Source organism: Microcebus murinus, chromosome 1 (genome assembly GCF_040939455.1).
Source record: "Microcebus murinus isolate Inina chromosome 1, M.murinus_Inina_mat1.0, whole genome shotgun sequence".
Classification (NCBI taxonomy): domain Eukaryota; kingdom Metazoa; phylum Chordata; class Mammalia; order Primates; family Cheirogaleidae; genus Microcebus; species Microcebus murinus.
The window spans coordinates 115,164,068-115,182,258 of record NC_134104.1 but is presented as its reverse complement, the minus strand read 5'-3'; the positions used below and the strand labels follow the sequence as shown (position 1 = coordinate 115,182,258).

General features: G+C 41.3%; 1 protein-coding gene across 1 annotated transcript in view; it reads right to left on the bottom strand.

Moving 5' to 3' along the window:
* Window positions 1-1,530: 1,530 nt before the first annotated feature.
* TFDP2 (transcription factor Dp-2) overlaps window positions 1,531-18,191 on the bottom strand; it is a 57,566-nt gene continuing 40,905 nt past the window's right edge. Inside the window, 5 exon segments of the mRNA XM_076004973.1 lie at window positions 1,531-4,177; window positions 4,362-4,467; window positions 7,827-7,993; window positions 12,105-12,256; window positions 16,646-16,714. Of these exon segments, the coding sequence (XP_075861088.1) occupies window positions 3,994-4,177; window positions 4,362-4,467; window positions 7,827-7,993; window positions 12,105-12,256; window positions 16,646-16,714 (678 nt within the window). The 3' untranslated portion in view covers window positions 1,531-3,993.

Below are 18,191 nucleotides of genomic sequence, written 5' to 3'. Positions count from 1 at the left end.
AAATACCTGAGGCAGTTTCCATTCTCTGCTAATCTCTGCCCTCCCTCAGTGTTCTGATCATCCTGGGGCCTTACTCATATCTACACTTGGAGCAACTCTGCTAGCTCTATAACTCAAGCAGCCAAAAAGAACTGTGATTTAGCCAACAGCCCAGTTACACATGTATGCAAGGCTAAACTGAGCTACTCCTTTGTGAAAATCTCCATCAGAATGATCTGATGGGGCTACTTTGCTTTTGAGGACTGTGGCACTATTTCTCAAATATGGCAGAGTACTGTTACAGCTGTACGTTCTGCTAATGGCAGGAGGTATCCTCTTTTATCCTGCTGAAATGGCAGAAACCTCATAGATTTTTTTTTCTCCCTACAACTTTTTTTTTTTGTTTGTTTGAGACATAGTCTTGCTCTGTTGCCCGGCTAGAGTGCCGTGGCATCAGCCTAGCTCACAGCAACCTCAATCTCCTGGGCTCAAGCAATCCTTCTGCCTCAGCCTCCCGAGTAGCTGGGACTACAGGCATGCGGCACCCATGCCTGGCTAATTTTTTTTCCATATATTTTTCAGTTGTCTGGCTATTTTCTTTCTATTTTTAGTAGAGACGGGGGTCTCACTCTTGCTCAGGCTGGTCTTGAACTCCTGACCTTGAGCAATCCTCCTGCCTCAGCCTCCCAGAGTGCTAGGATTATAGGCGTGAGCCACTGCGCCCGGCCCCCATCACTTCTTTAAAGAATTAAATCGAAGGACACCAAACATGTGGCCTTCAACCGCAGCTTTCTCGGGCAGCGGGCACTGTCAGAAGTGGAGGATCACTGTGTGAGTCCCGCCCTGCCCTGCGCTCCCCCTAAGGCCTTCCAGGAGCATGAGCCGCAATGTGCACACGCACTTCAGGACACTGCTTCTCACCACAGCGGGGAGGCGTGAAGGGACACCTCCGCACTGCTGCGCACCCTGGCGGTGCTGGCCTTCCCACTACGGGCCGAGTACAGGCCCTGGTGCCGCCTGTGCACGTGCTGCGTGAGGCAAGAATTTACGGAGTGACGCTACACGCTGGAAGGGGTAACAGCCAAACTGACCCTCGCGGGGGAAAAGGCCTCTTGAACTCCCCGCAAGAAGCAGTGTGTGCCAGCGCCCTCTGGGAAGGGGGCCGGGGTGTGTGCTCCTCCCACAAAGAAGCCTGGATGTCCTGACCACAATTTCCTAACATTTTTTCACTTTGATTTATGTATGAGATGATGACTCGGTGCTGAACTTTAGACCCACGCAGAATGTTTAGAGGAGACATAGCAGAAGAATAAGAGAATTTCTCTCTCTAAATATCTCAACCTAGTTTTCTCCAGGCAAGGTTTTACACCGGCAACACGCACTGCTGACGATGGTGTCGCTCTGCCAGACGTCCTCAGCAGTAGCCCAAACACATCACTGAGGAACGGAGGCCACTCCCTACCAAACACCACACACCTGTGCCAGGATGGCCAACTACGGGCCACCAATGAGGACAGGAGTCTTTGGTTGCCTTCTTGTTTGAAGCCCATATTTTATCAATTTAAAGCACTGTAGCAGCAGAGATGGAGAGTAGAGAAGAAAACGGTTTCCCAGAACTCTAACAAGGATTTTGCAGTTTGGTTAGATTACATTTAATTAACGTACCTGTCTTAAATTTTGAAATGTTATCTTGGGACCCGTAGTTCAGTATTTTGAAGACTACAAAGGTAGCTGTGACCCTTGGCCTCTCCAGGTCCCTGCTGGGTTCCCTTCAAGTAAGGAGATTGAGAAGGGTTGGGGTTAGTAAAGGAGATGGCAGCCCCACAGAGGCCGGTGTGGAAGTAAATCCTATTTTACCTGATCTGCGCAGCTGGTGGTTGTCCAGCCAGAAATGTGTCCCACAGGCCCCTGGAGCCTTGCTGCAGCCTCTGCAGTGCTCCCCACTGCTCCCGTCTGACTGGTCTCAGAGGCGTGCTGCAGAACTCACGCTAAGGTATAATTCTCCAGAAACTGCCTCTATCTCCCTGCTCCCTTGAATGCTCAGAGTTTGAACTATGGCTTATTTCTGACAAAATGAGAGCTTAAGCTAAAGTTGCATGTTCTTGTTTATCAGTTTTTATGGTCTTAATAAAAAGTTAAAGCCAGCCAAAGCTTTCACTCCCCCCGCTCACTGTAAGCATGGAGGTAGAACTTTAAAAAGGCATCATAGGGCTGAGCGAGGTGGCTCACACCTATAACGCTAGCACTCTGGGAGGACAAGGTGGGAGGATAGCTTGAGGTCAGGGGTTCGAGACCAGCCTGAGCAAGAGTGAGACCACATCTCTACAAAAATAAAAATAAAAAATTAGCCAGTTGTAGTGGTGCACACCTATAGTCTCAGCTACTTGAGGCAGGAGGCAGGAGAATCACTTGAGCTCGGCACTTTGAAGTTTCTGTGGGATACAATGATGCCACTGCACTCTAGTGGGCCAACAGAGCAAGACCCTATCTCAAAAAAAAAAAAAAAAAAAAAAAAAAGCGTCATAGGATAGAGCCTGTACTTCTCCCAAGCGATTTAGAAAAGAATCAACTGGGGCCAAGATTGGTGCTGGACCCACAGATGCTAGATATATAATCTTGGGACAAATCGATGATTCAAGTCAAAGTTTTAGAGTGAATTCTCCCATTATTATTTTTTCCTTTTTAAGGTGTCTTTATGTGAAATTAAGTTGGGGGTCTGGCCAAGGCATCGGATATCCCCACACTCCTCTCTTCAGAGAAGCAGTAATCGTGAATACCCCAGTGCAGTGTTTCTAACAGCACCAGTGGCTGTAAAGTCACATACCATATTCCCTACTACTATATATCCAGTTGGTGGAGTGTTCAACCTTTTCCAATATTTCTGTGAAACACTGAATATGGGGTTAGTTTGAAATACAATTTACCCAGGAAGAAACCCAACAAGGTCATTTGGATTACTGGAAATGTGAAAAAAGGTGACATGTACAAGAAAACATTGCTGTTCATATTCTTGAAATAGACTTTTCTTTTAAGACAAAAGTAATGACATTTGGTTCATTTTCACAAATTGCACACTAGGTGAAATCATACAATTACTGCAGGGAACTGCAGGCAAGCAATTTGGTCATAGGAATTTGTTTCTTTGTTTCATTTTAAATGAAAAAGCTGTGTGAAATGCATAGCTTTGATTAAAACTACAGATACAGTTCCCTTCTCTGTAAAACTCCAGATTTAGAATGCTGGCAAAAGGCAGTGCTGGCAAAGTATTTAATGCACATGGAAATGCTATTCTATTTTGGCTTCCAGAAGGAGCCCTAGTAAATTCTATGCACCAATGCATTGGCTAATAATGATAATTTCAGTTTTACTATAAATTATTCTAAATGTCACTTAAGTACTTAAGAATTATCACTTGCTCCTTTCTAGAAGCTGTCTAAGGCAGCTGATGCGTAAAGCACCTCAACTAGACTTTCAACTAGTTCAGCAGTTCAACCTGTGCTCCCCAGGCCACAAGGATTGCCCTCCACGTCCCTCGCTGCACAGCTGCCCCCGCTGGGCACGTTTCCTGTTCATTTTTGCCTTGTAGAGGGCAGCCCGGGTGAGGGAGAGACACTTCAGAAGCATGATGGTCAAGGACTGTTCCTTGTAGCAACCTCAATTCTAAGAAGGATTACATGGGTGTGGGGAATACAAAGACCCCACCTCACGGAAGATAAACGAGCTTCATTCACACTGCCAGTTCTTCGGGGATTATTCCCCTCTATCTCCTCGGAAATCGTGCTTTGTTTGCGATACAATCTACTGCTCTGTTCGTCAGATTTTTCATTCACACTACATTAACTTTCATCTCAATCATCTCGGCCTTCATGTAATTTGCTTATTGTGTTTCTCTAGTTTTCACGGAACACACAGTGCAAACAAAGGCAAAGACTGAAGCAATCATTTGAAAAACAAGAGCTCACACTAAAAACACACATGAGCATCAAACATTAAAACGTAGGCTTTCTCCTGTCTTTATTCTGGGGAGGAGGAATCCTCCTCGTCATCTTCCTCGTCTTCATCGTTGAATGAACAGGGGGTCTCACCTCGGGACTCAGAGCAGTGAGAGGCGGCACTGCTGGACTGGTGACTGTTTGGGGCCAGGAACTGCCCAGTTGCTAAGGCCACTTCAGCATCCAAGCATAACCCTTGGTTTACACTAGCAAACAATTAAAAACACATAGGCTCGTCAATGTGGTAGAAACATTTTTGGAAAACACAGGAATAAAAACATAGGAAGGAGGGGCCAACCTGCTCAGGACCTGGGCTGACAGCAACCCGGCCCCTTCAGAGAGAGCCAGGGCTTTGCAGTTTTTCTTTCCAGCCTTGATAAAAATACATACCTTGATTGGGGTAAGGTGGCACCAGTGGTCAGGTCTAAATTTGAAACTGATTGGGTAGAGTTCACAAGTAGTCCCTGATTTAACCAAGAAGGTCCTGTGGAGATATCTAAAGGAAAAAATGAAAACAGAAAATGTAGGCCGGGCGCCGTGGCTCACGCCTGTAATCCTAGCTCTCTGGGAGGCCGAGGCGGGTGGATTGCTCAAGGTCAGGAGTTCAAAACTAGCCTGAGCAAGAGCGAGACCCCATCTCTACTATAAATAGAAAGAAATTAATTGGCCAACTGATATATATATAAAAAAAATTAGCCGGCCATGGTGGCGTATGCCTGTAGTCCCAGCTACTCGGGAGGCTGAGGCAGCAGGATTGCTTGAGCCCAGGAGTTTGAGGTTGCTGTGAGCTAGGCTGACACGAGGGCACTCACTCTAGCCTGGACAACAAAGCGAGACTCTGTCTCAAAAAAAAAAAAAAGAAAATGTAGGCTCTCTGAGTTCTGTGGCTCAGGTTGTTACAGTCTGAAGATGGCAAAGAAAAGTTAAGGGACAAGTTCTTAATTACAGCCAGACAAGTCTCCTGCCCTGAGAACCACCCATGTTTCTTCATCTTCTTGGAAGAAGAAAATTCTAGAACATAAGAGCAGGAAAAACTACAGGAAGGCAGATTATAGGCAGAAGGAATTCAAATTAAAATAATCACAGACTCTTATTCTTTTTTCTTAGATAAGCCCTCCAGAGGGTAGCTCACGTGGTACAGTGATCAGTACTATCCTGAATGCCTATTGTCCTCAACATAAAAGACCTTGACTGTAGTGGTAACAGCCAAAGCCAGGAGTGGGTAAAGAGAAAGCCAAATCAGAAATATCTTAGGTAAGGACACCCTGCTTATGGGACAGACAGACACATTCTTGCCCAAAACCCCCACTGCCTGCTGGTGAACTCGATCCTATTACTCATCAAAGACCTATTCTTTTTCCTGACAAGTTTTTCTCTGGTGTTCTCTGCTTTATAATTCAAACTAGCCCATATTTTAAAAGGTCATACAAGGTCAAGTTTTTAATGACGAGGCAGACATTACTGTTTTAGTTTACAGAAAATATTTTGGGTGTATCCAAGCAATCTTATTTTCTATACCTACCCCATATTTCTCCTATGACAACACCAATCAATTCTTTCTATAGTTTTACTTGTTTAATACTGATCTCCTCATCTATAATGTTTAGCTCAAAGAAGGCAGTAACTGGAACATATAAGATCTAAATGTTACTGAATGAATTCAGTAACTTTCAATAGTGACTACAAAATAGGTGGTAGATATATTAAAAATATTCATAAAAAGAAATTCTTTACTTCTACTGTAAGAACAAATGTATAATTAGAAAATGTAATTTGTCAACATGAGCTTCTATTTTATTTACTCAAAATATTTTTGTAATTATTGTGCACAAAAAAAAAAAAGAAAGAAAAACGAAAGAAAGAAACTCTGTGTACTTGGATTGGAAACTTTGGTATCCTGCCATTGTCTGACCAAGTGTGAGGCCATTCCTATGTAGGAAAAAAGTAAACTAAATGACTACATTAATTTTAGAATGGTCTTGTGAACCTTTTTCTTCACAGGCTAACTAAGGCAGCTGTGAAAATAAAGGACTTCAATTATAAAAAGAATAGGAGACTTTAAATACATTAAATAAGTCTGTACAAGACAATGAAATTAAAGCCAGAATCCTGTGAACATTAATTAGTATGTAGAACTATGGAAACTATCTGTCAGAACACAGCTATTTACTTGTTTGTGAGCACAACACATTGCATTTACTTTTTACAATGGATCTGAAAAGCTTACATTTCTTTCACGTTATTGCAGAATCCACACAATGGTTCTCACACTCTTACCCAAGAGCCATTCTGCCCCTTTACACACTAAAGGCACACGTTTCTTCCTTTGAACTAACTAGAAAGTCTGTCTCCCAGTCTGCAAATGAGGTCACGAAGAGATCAAAACCACAGAGCCTGCCTAATCACCCTGAGCCTTTTCACTGGGAATAAGCTAAAATAAAGTTCTGGTGATTTATTGAGTAAGCCCTTTATTCAGACCCTGCTGGCCTGCCAATGCAACTGGGCTGCTAATGAAACAGCAGGACATGCACCAGATAGCGTGGGGGGGGTGGGGGGGAGATACAGGCCGGGTTGGCTGAGGGGCAAGGAGGAGCAGAGGTCAATCATGCAGGAGGTGGATGGTGCCAATTTAAGAACTAAAATCAAAGAGAAAACAAATCTCTGTCAACAAACTTTTTTGTTGTGTGTAAAGGGCCAAAACCATAAAACAAAAAAAACTTTAAAGCTACCATTTTGCTTATATTTTGTGTAATATACCTTAGAACTAATAGTAAAATGCCTTTAAAAAGTGATGTGAAGCCGAGGGCGGTGGCTCACGCCTGTAATCCTAGCACTCTGGGAGGCTGAGGCGGGCGGAACGCTCGAGGTCAGGAGTTGGAAACCAGCCTGAGCAAGAGCGAGACCCTGTCTCTACTAAAAATAGAAAGAAATTAACCGACCAACTAAAAAAATATATATATATATTATATATAAAAAAATTAGCCAGGCATGGTGGCGCATGCCTTGTGGTCCCAGCTACTCGGGAGGCTGAGGCAGAAGGATCTCTTGAGCCCAGGAGTTTGAGGTTGCTGTGAGCTAGGCTGACGCCACGACACTCACTCTAGCCTGGGCAAGAGAGTGAGACTGTCTCAAAAAAATAAAAAAACAAACAAAAACAACAACAACAAAAACAATTTAAGTAGTGGAGAGACAAAGAACAGTAAGTACAGTCAACTTGAGATATTTTACTGTGAAGAAGGAACAATGTACACAAATATGAATTTATATTTACCTTGTTCTGTCCTTTTTTCCTGACATTTAAACTTTTATTATAATCCTCTTCTCTGAATTCAATTTTAATTGGATGATAATTTTGATCTTATATATAGACAGATAATAGACATAACAAAGTTTTCCATTAGAGCGGGGAGGGGTATACCTACTTTCTTTTGTAGGTATACCCAAAAACTGCCCCAAATTGCTCTTGAAGTGTCCAGAGGACACTAAAAGAGAGGATTTTTAAAAACTCTTTCATCAGGCTTTTACTAGCTTACTCTAACTAGGCTCTAAGCTAGCTACTAGGGACTGCAGATAAGAGGTATCTCTGAAGAGCCAAATTCAGTGGTGAGTCAGCCTATTTAGATGTACATAATGTACGCTGGATAGATGTAAGTTCACAATGTTATAAAAACAACCCATATAATCTAATTTTTGAAAAAAAAATCCTAAATTTATTATGTAAAGTACTAAAAGTCTCAATTTGGTGATGCAAGCACAGGCTTTCTAGAATCTCATAGTTTTCTATGAGAAAGGTTTTAACACGTTAGGGTTTGACATTTAACCAGGAACAACATGTGAAAGCATCAGTTAACGTACCTGTGATATAACCTTCTAAAGCCTTTGGCACCAGGGATTTAGCAAGTTTCAGATCCTCCAGAGAACACTTGCCGGACTCCAGGCCAAAGGACATTCCCATCCGCTTTAGTACTTCTATGTCGTCATGGATCTCAAAAGCGTTGTCAAAATTAAAAAGATATTCAAACCTGCATCAGAAAACAAAGCATGGAGTTTGCAGTGGTATTGGAGAGGTCTGAATAGTTTGTACTCCACTTTAAATAACCGAAGGAGGGCCTAATTTCAACTATAGTACTAGAAATTATTACCCTTTAGAGCTATGAGTCATTCTACTGTGTTCAGGGGAATGGTATCTCAAATAAAACCACTTTTCCAATTAAAACAACATTCCTGTGACAAACAGAAGTCTATAAACTTAGCTCTAACACTGTTACCAACAGGAGAAAGACATTTTGTTCTAAATCCAATACTTTTCCAAGTTGTCACAGTTTTGCCACAAAAGGAAAGCCTTTCTAGTTCAGTAATATGATATCCCTACTGTGACCTGATCTACTAGCTTTGAGAAAGAAAACAGTTTGAATGGTTACTTCATTTTTATGAGTCATATGTTGGCTACTGCATACTCTGTACATATATATTTTTAAGAGACACTATATTGCCCAGACTGGACTCAAACTCCTGGGCTCAAGCCATTCTCCCTGCCTCAGTCTCCCAAATAGCTGGGACTACAGGTGTGAGCCACTGTGCCCAGCAACAGCCTACTTTAGATGAGAATAGATGGAAGACTTCTCTGTCCTTCAGACTCCTAGGCTAGGCCCTGGGGCACTTCATCCACAGGCCTTGGCCCTATAGGAATAGGGTTCAGTAACAACGGTGGGTTTTGCCTTGTCATGAAATTCCCTCTATTAAAATTATGTGAGGGATTTTTTTTATGATTAATCTTAGATCAGGGCAAAAATTACAATATGAAACAAAATGGCATATTTAAATGATCTGAAGTATATGAATGTGATTAAAGTACATTAACAATTCATTAGAAAAAAAAAATCAACCAAAATATCTGAAGAGGGTGCCTGCCACAGTGATGATTTCAGGCATCTGTTAAAAGCAGATGGTTTTGTAAATTTAATCCTCATTGTGAGAAAGCCTCCTGGCTAATTAAGGGGAAAGATTGCATCACCAAAGTAACTGAAAGACAGAGTTTTTGTACCTATCTTGAATAACGAGCTCGTACAAGCTGCTCAGAGCCTCCTTGCCTCCCTCACAGGAGGGCCAAGAAAGGGCATGAGTCAGTGACCACCCAAGAGATGGAAAGCTTACCAGATCCCAGCCTGGGGGGAACAGTGTCCTTAATTCCCCTATGCCAACAGTTCCCAGATTTTCCTGTCACTCATTTAGACTTAAAAAGCTAACCTAAGAAGAGAATTTTATAATTTCCCCACATAAAATAACAGACTAACTAGAAAGGAACTAGAATGCAAAGTCTGTTTGTTTTTCTTTTTTTTTTTTTTTGTATTTTCATTTTATAGCTGATTTTTTTTTTTTTTTATTTTGGCATATTATGGGGGTACAGATTTTAAGGTTTCAATAAATGCCCATTTCCCCCCTCCCCCCAAAAGTCTGAGTCTCCATCATGACCATCCCCCAGATGGTGCACATCTCACTCATTATGTATGTATATACCCACCCCCCTGTTTGTTTTTCTGAAGAGATGTTAACCATTTTCTAGATTTCTGATTTTCTGAGACTATGTTAACAGTCCTCTATGACATATGGTTTTCTAAGAAATTTGCAAGTGTGTGAAAAATAATTCAGATATCTACCATTTACTGAGCACTGGGCTGGGTCTGTATGAATTTATAATTTTTATAAACTGGAAAGATAAACATTATAATTCCTTTTTTTTATAGAGGAATGAATGAGATCTCAGAGAGATTAAGAAACTTAAAAGATTAAAAAACTGGATCTGGTTGACTTCACAGCCCTCTATTATTTCTTATTGTGTCTATAGTCCCAATTATCAAATAGTTTTAAAACTACTGCTTACTGCTCTTCTTCTTTTGTCGATGTGCATGTGTGTATATGTGCCTTCTTATTTAAGTGGCCCAGAATCTCTGCATGCAGAGACAGACAGGGAAACAATAGTGTAGAGAAAAGAGTGGGAAAAGCAAGGGGTGGGAAAGCCCAAGGCAATGCTGTAGCTCTAAGAAGACTAGAAGTTATGGCCTACCTGGGACAGTACTAGGTTATGGCTGCAGTACATATAATCATTAATAGAATCCTTTGCTTTCACAAGTATCCCAATTTGGATGATAAATTATATGCTTTTTTTTTTTTTTTTTGAGAGTCTCCCTCTGTTGCAATGGCAACATCCCCAAACTACGCCCCGAGGGCCACATGCAGGCCACCTAGCACATTTATCTGGCACTTGGGTGTTTTTGCCCTTGCTGCCTGTCCTGCTTAGCAGCTGACTCATCCCTGGCCCACAGTGCACCCTCTCCAACGGTCTGAGGGACAGTAAACTGGCTTGCTGTTTAAAAAGTTTGAGGACCCCTGGGCTAGAGTGTAGTGGCCTCATTATAGCTCACTGCAACCTCACCTCAAACTCCTGGCTCAAGAGGTCCTCCTACCTCAGCCACCCAAGTAGCTGGGACTATAGGTGTGCACCATAACGCCCAGCTAACTTTTCTATTTTTGTAGAGACAGAGTCTCACTATTGCCCAGGCTAGTCTCAAACTCCTGGCCTCAAACAACCCTCCCACCTTTGCCTACCAAAGTGCTGGGATTACAGGTATGGGCCCCCACAGCCGGCTTGCTGACCTCTTACAATAAAGCACCTGCCTTGGGTCAGACCTTCTATAGGCATTTAATCCTCACAATAGGACTGAGAAGTGGTGAGGCCCTAATGTCAATCTTATTGGTTGTTGAGAAACAAGAATTTGGGAGCAGTTAATGCATCAGTTGCCATGTGAGTTATATTAACTCATGCTAGTTTTAAGCCCAGGGCCTCGTGAAGCATATGTAATTCACAAGTCTCCTTACATTGGGAGCCATGTGAACTATTTTACAAGTGGCATATAACTCACACACAGAAAACAATACAAAATGACAAATTTTTCATTAAATTAGAAAGGATTGCTTTGTTTTTGAAGTTTTTATTCTATTTTTGTAATAAAACACTGTGGCCCCAAGTAAAAAATTTTTTTCCTAGTATGGCAGTCAGTGTGTTAAGAGGGGGAGCCACAATCCACACTTGGGTCTGTCTTACTCTGCACTTAACTCTCTCATGATACTGGTCCCATCCTGAAGCCATTGATAGAATGTTTTTCTTAAAGGGTAAAATAAATTACAAATTAATTCTCCGTTTTGAAAAGCACTACTTCTTACTTGTTATGATGAATATTATCATAAATCTTAGTTAAAATGTAAAAATTTTATTTTTTGAGACAGAATCTCACTCTGTTGCCCGGGCTAGAGTGCCATGGTGTCAGCCTAGCTCACAGCAACCTCAAACTCCTGGGCTCAAGCTATCCTTCTGCCTCAGCCTCCAGAGTAGCTGGGACTACAGGCATGTGCCACCATGCCTGGCTAATTTTTTATATATATATATATATATATTTTTTTTTTAGTTGGCCAATTAACTTCTTTCTATTTTTAGTAGAGACAGGGTCTTGCTCTTGCTCAGGCTGGTGTCGAACTCCTGACCTTGAGCAATCCGCCCACCTCAACCTCCCAGAGTGCAAAGATTACAGGTGTGAGCCACCACACCAGGCCTAAAATTTTTTTAAAAGAGGAAAAAAAGCAGAGAATAAATCTAGCATTTTCATGTCTATTCATTCATTCTTTAAAAAACAGAAGCACATATAATGATGATAAAGCAGAACAAAGAAATTGCTTTAATGCCACAAGTTGATCTAAAATATTTCCATAACAAACTATGATAGTGAATCACCAACAAATCCACCTTGGTCCAGACCCTCAGTGATGGTTTAAACTTATTGCAGTTACTTGCTCAGAGTTACCACATACATGTAGCATGTCATAGCTTGGGCCCAGGTACTGCTACACACATAACACATGCACCACAACGCTGGCACAGGACAGGGGACTGCAGAGGGTGAGTGATGAGCTCACACTAGTAGAAGACAGCACCTACATTTGAGGAGGTGTTTTATGTGCCCAAGGAAGCCAATCTTCGGAGGCTGCAGATAATGGAGTGAATCCTTCTTTATTTTGCAAATGGTAGGGATATGTTAACAGAAGGCTAGTCCTGCACCCATCCCCTAGTTCTCTACTCACTTGTCACTGGAGATGCTGCAATCTATGACTGTTTTTCTGCTTGTATTGATGATTATAAACGGCAGCTGAATGGTAGAGTTCAGAGCTGGAGGACCCTGATTCTGCTGTTCATTTTGTCGATTTCTCTGTACCAGGTTTTTGAAAGCGATTTGCTGTAATGGTCAATAAAAAAGAATATGGACATGTAATGTGGGTAAGTGACTTGGAATTTAAGTGAATATATACAGTACATTTAAAATGTGGTTTAAACCCCCATAATATGCCAAAATAAAAAAAAAATTAAAAAAAAAATGTGGTTTAAAATTAGATTAAAGAGACATGCCACCTGTACTAATGAATTAATAAAAAATTAAACATTTAAGAAAAAAGGTAGAATGCTCTAATTCAATAAATACATTTCAAAGCAAAAAATATCCATTTGAATGGTGTCTAACATCATCCTAATGTAAATAACAGGGTCCATGGTTTCCACAATCCATAGAAACTGCATGTCACAATCTGAGGGAGAGCCTGTCTGGGGCACTTGCAACTCTTCGTTGAGTGATACAGCAAGGATGACACTATTTATTCAACACAGATTCTTGAAATTTGTGGTCAAATATGCCTTTTAGATCATCTTGCCCAGGGTTATGAAAACATGAAGACATAGATCTCTTTCTTTGAATAAAATGTCATGGATATCTACTATTAATATATAAAACAGATGGAAGTGGCATTGTTCTGGCTGGCTGCAGTGGGGCTGGGGTCCTAAGCCCTGCTAGCTCTGCCCTCATGTATAGTCACATGGTCTCTAAGGTACCTCCACAGAACTTCTCACTACCCTTGGGGAAACCGAGACTTAGCATATATAAGATATATCGAGGCCTGAATATACTGAATCTTGCTGCTCCTTTTAGTTATAACCATTACTCAAAAGCCAAAGAAAGTGACCTTCCTTTTTCTAGTAAGGCAAATGTATTCATAGAAGTTCATAGCTAGAAAGACTCTGTCGTTCAAGTTTTTCCCTTATCTGCTCAAGAAGCAGACAATGGTTTTAAAAGTTTCTGAAGTCAGAGCCAGTCATTCTCTTATATTAGTGTTTTATATCTTGTCACCCACTAGTGATGAATTCAAGTTATTTTCAACATCTTATGCTCAGGATTGTTTATTTCAGGTTCTGGGCCTTAACTAAAGCTTTATTAAGATTACTATTATCAGCCGCGGTGGCTCATGCCTGTAATCCTAGCACTCTGGGAGGCCAAAGCGGGCGGATTGCTCGAGGTCAGGAGTTCAAAACCAGCCTGAGCAAGAGCAAGACCCCGTCTCCACTATAAACAGAAAGAAATTAAGTGGCCAACTAATATACATAGAAAAAATTAGCCGGGCATGGTGGCACATGCCTGTAGACCCAGCTACTCGGGAGGCTGAGGCAGCAGGATTGTTTGAGCCCAGGAGATTGAGGTTGCTGTGAGCTAGGCTGACGTCATGGCACTCACTCTAGCCTGGGCAACAAAGCAAGACTCTGTCTCAAAAAAAAAAAAAAAAACCAACAACAAAAAGATTACTATTATCATAAAATGGCTGGGTGCTATCTCCCTAGTGAACATTTACTATTTTGAAATGCACAAAACAGAATGAATACCAATTTATTCTAGCCCTACCAGTGTAGTGTGTCCAAAAATCATTATTAATACCAATCACTATACAAAATCTATCACTATTAATATTATTATCAAACTTATTCTGAAACTGTAGAACTGAGAAAACAAATGAACTACTTGAATAATTTTGCCTTGCTTCTTTTCCCTTCTACTAGAATAAACATCGTGAGCTATTCCTGTACTATGTCTACATGTCTAGCTGTGCAGCCCTAGTGCCGTGGGAGGACCTTAGTATATAGGGTATCATCTCCCATTTATTTTGAACTGATTTCCTTATTAGTAGTTGCATCTTGATTGATTTCCTTCAGCCTTTTTCTTCTCCAGACTCATGAACATCTATTCTAGAGGCTGAACAGCTTTAAGTGTGTTGAGACATTCATTTTGCAATAGCAGCTACGTAAAAAGTTTAAGGGCTGGAAGCAACAATTATACAGATAAAAGTAGGGTATTTGGATTATCCATAGGTATAATTTACTCACACATCATTCCTCTCCTACATTACAAAGAATAAAAGAGAGGTTAGGTAGCATGTAGGTAATGGTTACCTGTATCATGTGACATCAGCGAGTTTTGACATTAATTTATTAAGAAATAAAGCTACCTTAGCTATGGCAAATTATTAGTGTTCAGGGACAACTTGTTTAATTTACTTTCTAAGACAACTTCATAAACGTTAGTTGATGAAAAAAAAAAAAAGAAAAATGAAACACCAGGTGGAAATAACTTTTATGCTACCATGAGACCAGAGGTGTTTTGTTAGCCTATGGGTTTCACCTTAATGTTTAGAGAGACCCGTTTCTATAAATGTTGACTGGTTAAAATCTATAAATATCTGGTTGAGAGACAGCAGAGAAAAAGTAATTCAGAACTTAAAATATACCAGTACAATGTGTACTGCACAAAGCTAAGCAGAAAAAAAAAATAATCAACTTCATTCTTTGTGCTGGGCATCTAGAGATGTGAAAGTCCCATATATCTGAGGGTGATCTTGCCCAGCACCATCCTTTCTGACAAATAAACTGGTAATTGCAGGCATGCTGAGAAACAGGTTTGCTTTAAAAAAAATGCCAAAAATCAAGCTCTAAGATATTTCATGGTTTTCAGGAAATTCCAGGAAGGCCCCAGCACAGGGCTTGGGGACCATGAGCTGGTAGGGGAATACTGCAGATAACTGCACAGCGCTGGGGACAGAAAGGCAGCTGGGGGAGACAGTGCAGGAGTCAGAGGAGGAACGCCTGGCAGAATTCTATAGGCAGGAGCATAAGAATAAACTGCCAGCTTTTGATTTTTTTTTTAAGCTACATAACGGCCAGGCGTGGTGGCTCACGCCTGTAATCCTAGCACTCTGGGAGGCCGAGGCGGGCGGATCGCTCGAGGTCAGGAGTTCGAAACCAGCCTGAGCAAGAGCGAGACCCCGTCTCTACTCTAAATAGAAAGAAATTAAGTGGCCAACTAATATACATAGAAAAAATTAGCCGGGCATGGTGGCACATGCCTGCAGTCCCAGCTACTCGGGAGGCTAAGGCAGTAGGATTGTTTGAGTCCAGGAGATTGAGGTTGCTGTGAGCCAGGCTGACGCCATGGCACTCACTCTAGCCTGGTCAACAAAGCAAGACTCTGTCTCAAAAAAAAAAAAAAAAATCTGTATAACACTCTCTTTAAACAAAACTTTATTTGGAAACCCAACATGAAAAATACACAAAATGCCTGCTCCAGTGGCAGCTCCTCAGGTAGTTCCCATGCGGTTTAGTGTGAAAATAGACATAGAACATGGTAAGAAGGAAAGGAACAACCTAGTCAGGACAGAATGCCACCTCTGGGCCTTTCTGTGTTGGCCACATCTCTGCTTTACCTGCTGCTGCTCCTCTGCCCATGCCCCGCTTCCTTTCCCCTTCCCCACACTCCGATCACACAGATCTTGGCAACGGCTAAACTGTCTTGTGCCTCTTGGCTTTACACATGAATGTGGAAAAACAAAACCCATAAGCAAATGTAAGCATCAAGAAAGTGAAAAGCAAAAATCATCTGGAATATTTAAGAACACAACATATTCTAGTCATTAAACGAAGTGAGTACTAAAGGAAAAGCCTGACAACACATTTGATAACTTACTGTTCCCTTTATTTCTGAAAAGTGGATTATATATACCCCAAATTAAATAGGACCTAGAGCTGTTTAAATCAAAGTGGATCTTATGATTGGCTGTTAAGTTTTTTGTGTAAAGACAATGTGCTGAGAAAAGCCATAAAGGCCCTCTGGCTCATTTTATGGTTTATCTGATTGGATTGAAAATGGCCCAATTGTACTTACTACTTGAAGTAAATTTTTACACCAATTGCAATTACCAAAAATAGAGTTAAGAAAAAGTCCATCTACCCTGTGATTTTACAAATATAGGGATCCTCATTAAACTATAAAATGTGTTTTTCTTAAACAGAAATGCATTTTAAGTTTTGGTATTTCTATTAATCTTACGGAATCATTTCATGTCATTCTGTCATTTACTGGTAAGGATTACAGGTAGATTTGATTATCTTACTTAAAGCACATAATTTAACTAGTCTTACTAGTTGATATTCCGAATCAGGGCTAACATAAACAAACACAAAGAGACTCCTGACAGTTATGTTCAGAGTAAGGATAAGTGTCAAAAGCAAACTGCTGGATAATACGAGTCACACATGGGGTGGGTGAGCGCCGTGGGGCCAGCGTGCCGGTGAGAGCAGGAACCATCTTTAGGGCAGAGCAGGAGGGTGGCGATGAGCTAGGAGGCAGGGAGGGTGCCCTGGTGTGGACCCACCAGACGCCACTCAGAGGCACCACAATAAGAAAACACGCTGACTCTAAGAGCCAGCAAGTGGAGAAACAGGGAAGGTATGAAAAACATCCCAAAAGCTTTACCTGCACGAGAAGTTCTTGCAGCTGGGCCCGCTTCTGCTTTATCCGTTCTATCCGCCTCTGCTTCTCTATCTTTAAAACATTGGTAACAAAATAACGTGAATATATGTAGAGTATAAAGTATCACTCTCTTCTCAGGTCCCTATTCTGAGATATCAAGAATTTTTCCTAGAGAAACTCCACCCCCTTTAACTATGGATATGAATAAAAGCAAATCACTCCTTTTAGGGGGTGGGCAGGGGTTGGAGGTGAGCAAGCAGGTATGACAGCAGAACTGTGGCAACTGTCATCAAAAATGAAATCCAGGCTGGGCGTGGTGGCTCATGCCTGTAATCCTAGCACTCTGGGAGGCAGGGGCGGGATGACTGCTTGAGCTCAGGAGTTCAAGACCAGCCGGAGCCAGAGTGAGATCCCATCTACTAAAAATAGAAAAATTAGCCAGGCAACATGACACATGCCTGTTGTCCCACCAACTTAGGAGGCAGAGGCAGGAGGATTGCTTGAGCCCAGGCCTTTGAGCTTGCTGTGAGCCATGATGATACCACTGCACTCTACCCAGGGCAACAGAGCAAGATTCTGTCTTAAAACAAATTAAAGAAAAGAAAAAATAAATATGTCCACTTAATGAATACTTGGTATGCAGTACCTGTTTGCTGTCATTACTCACGTTCTAATCAAAGAATCACTTAAGTTTATACTTATTCTGTGTGCCAGCATTCAACTAAGCACATTACACACATTATCCTAATTCATCTTTCACAAAAACCTCACGATGTAAGTACTGTTGTTATTCATTCTGCATGTAAGGAAATGGAAGCATAGAGGGTTAAGTAACTGCCCAAGGTCACATGGCTAATGAATGGTAAGGGCCAGGATTTGAACTTAAGCCACCTGGTTCCAGACACTCTATTAATAATCAATTACTTGCTACATTACCCCTCTAAGAATAAGTCAAGATTTATTTAAGATATCAGTTTAGCTGACTCTCGAGTAAGAGGCAGAAGAGCTGCTGATACAGATATCCCACATATTCAATATACAATTGCTACTTGTAGTAAGAAATGTGCTTGCTGGGCAAATTTTCCAGCTTCAAACAACTGCTATTTTTCTTAATCTCACAACTACTTAGAAAACAGATATTAGTGTCTGAATTTCCTTGCAGTTGAGTTCCTGCCTCCTTAGGCAAAAGTTAATGACATCTGCTACGTAAAATGTACAGAGGCCGCTGGTTTGGAATGAGCTCCTGCACTAGACCCAACAGACAAACCGAAATGGAGTACTCCTGAAGAAGTTCCATACAACCAAGTCGAAACTAACTTGTACACCTGACCTTCTAAGGAATCAGGGGAGAGAGAAAGACAATAGCTAAACCTCAAAAGGTCAGTTTTAGCCAGCATGATAAAGGAGTCCCCTCTGTTTTAACTTTTACAAGGAAAGTAACTTCGAGGTGACTAATCCACTTTTTTTTTTTTTAGGCTGGTCAAGTGGAGCAGTGGGAATGGAGAAGGAACAAAGGAATCTGTAACTGGTTGTGATCAATTAGTTGTAA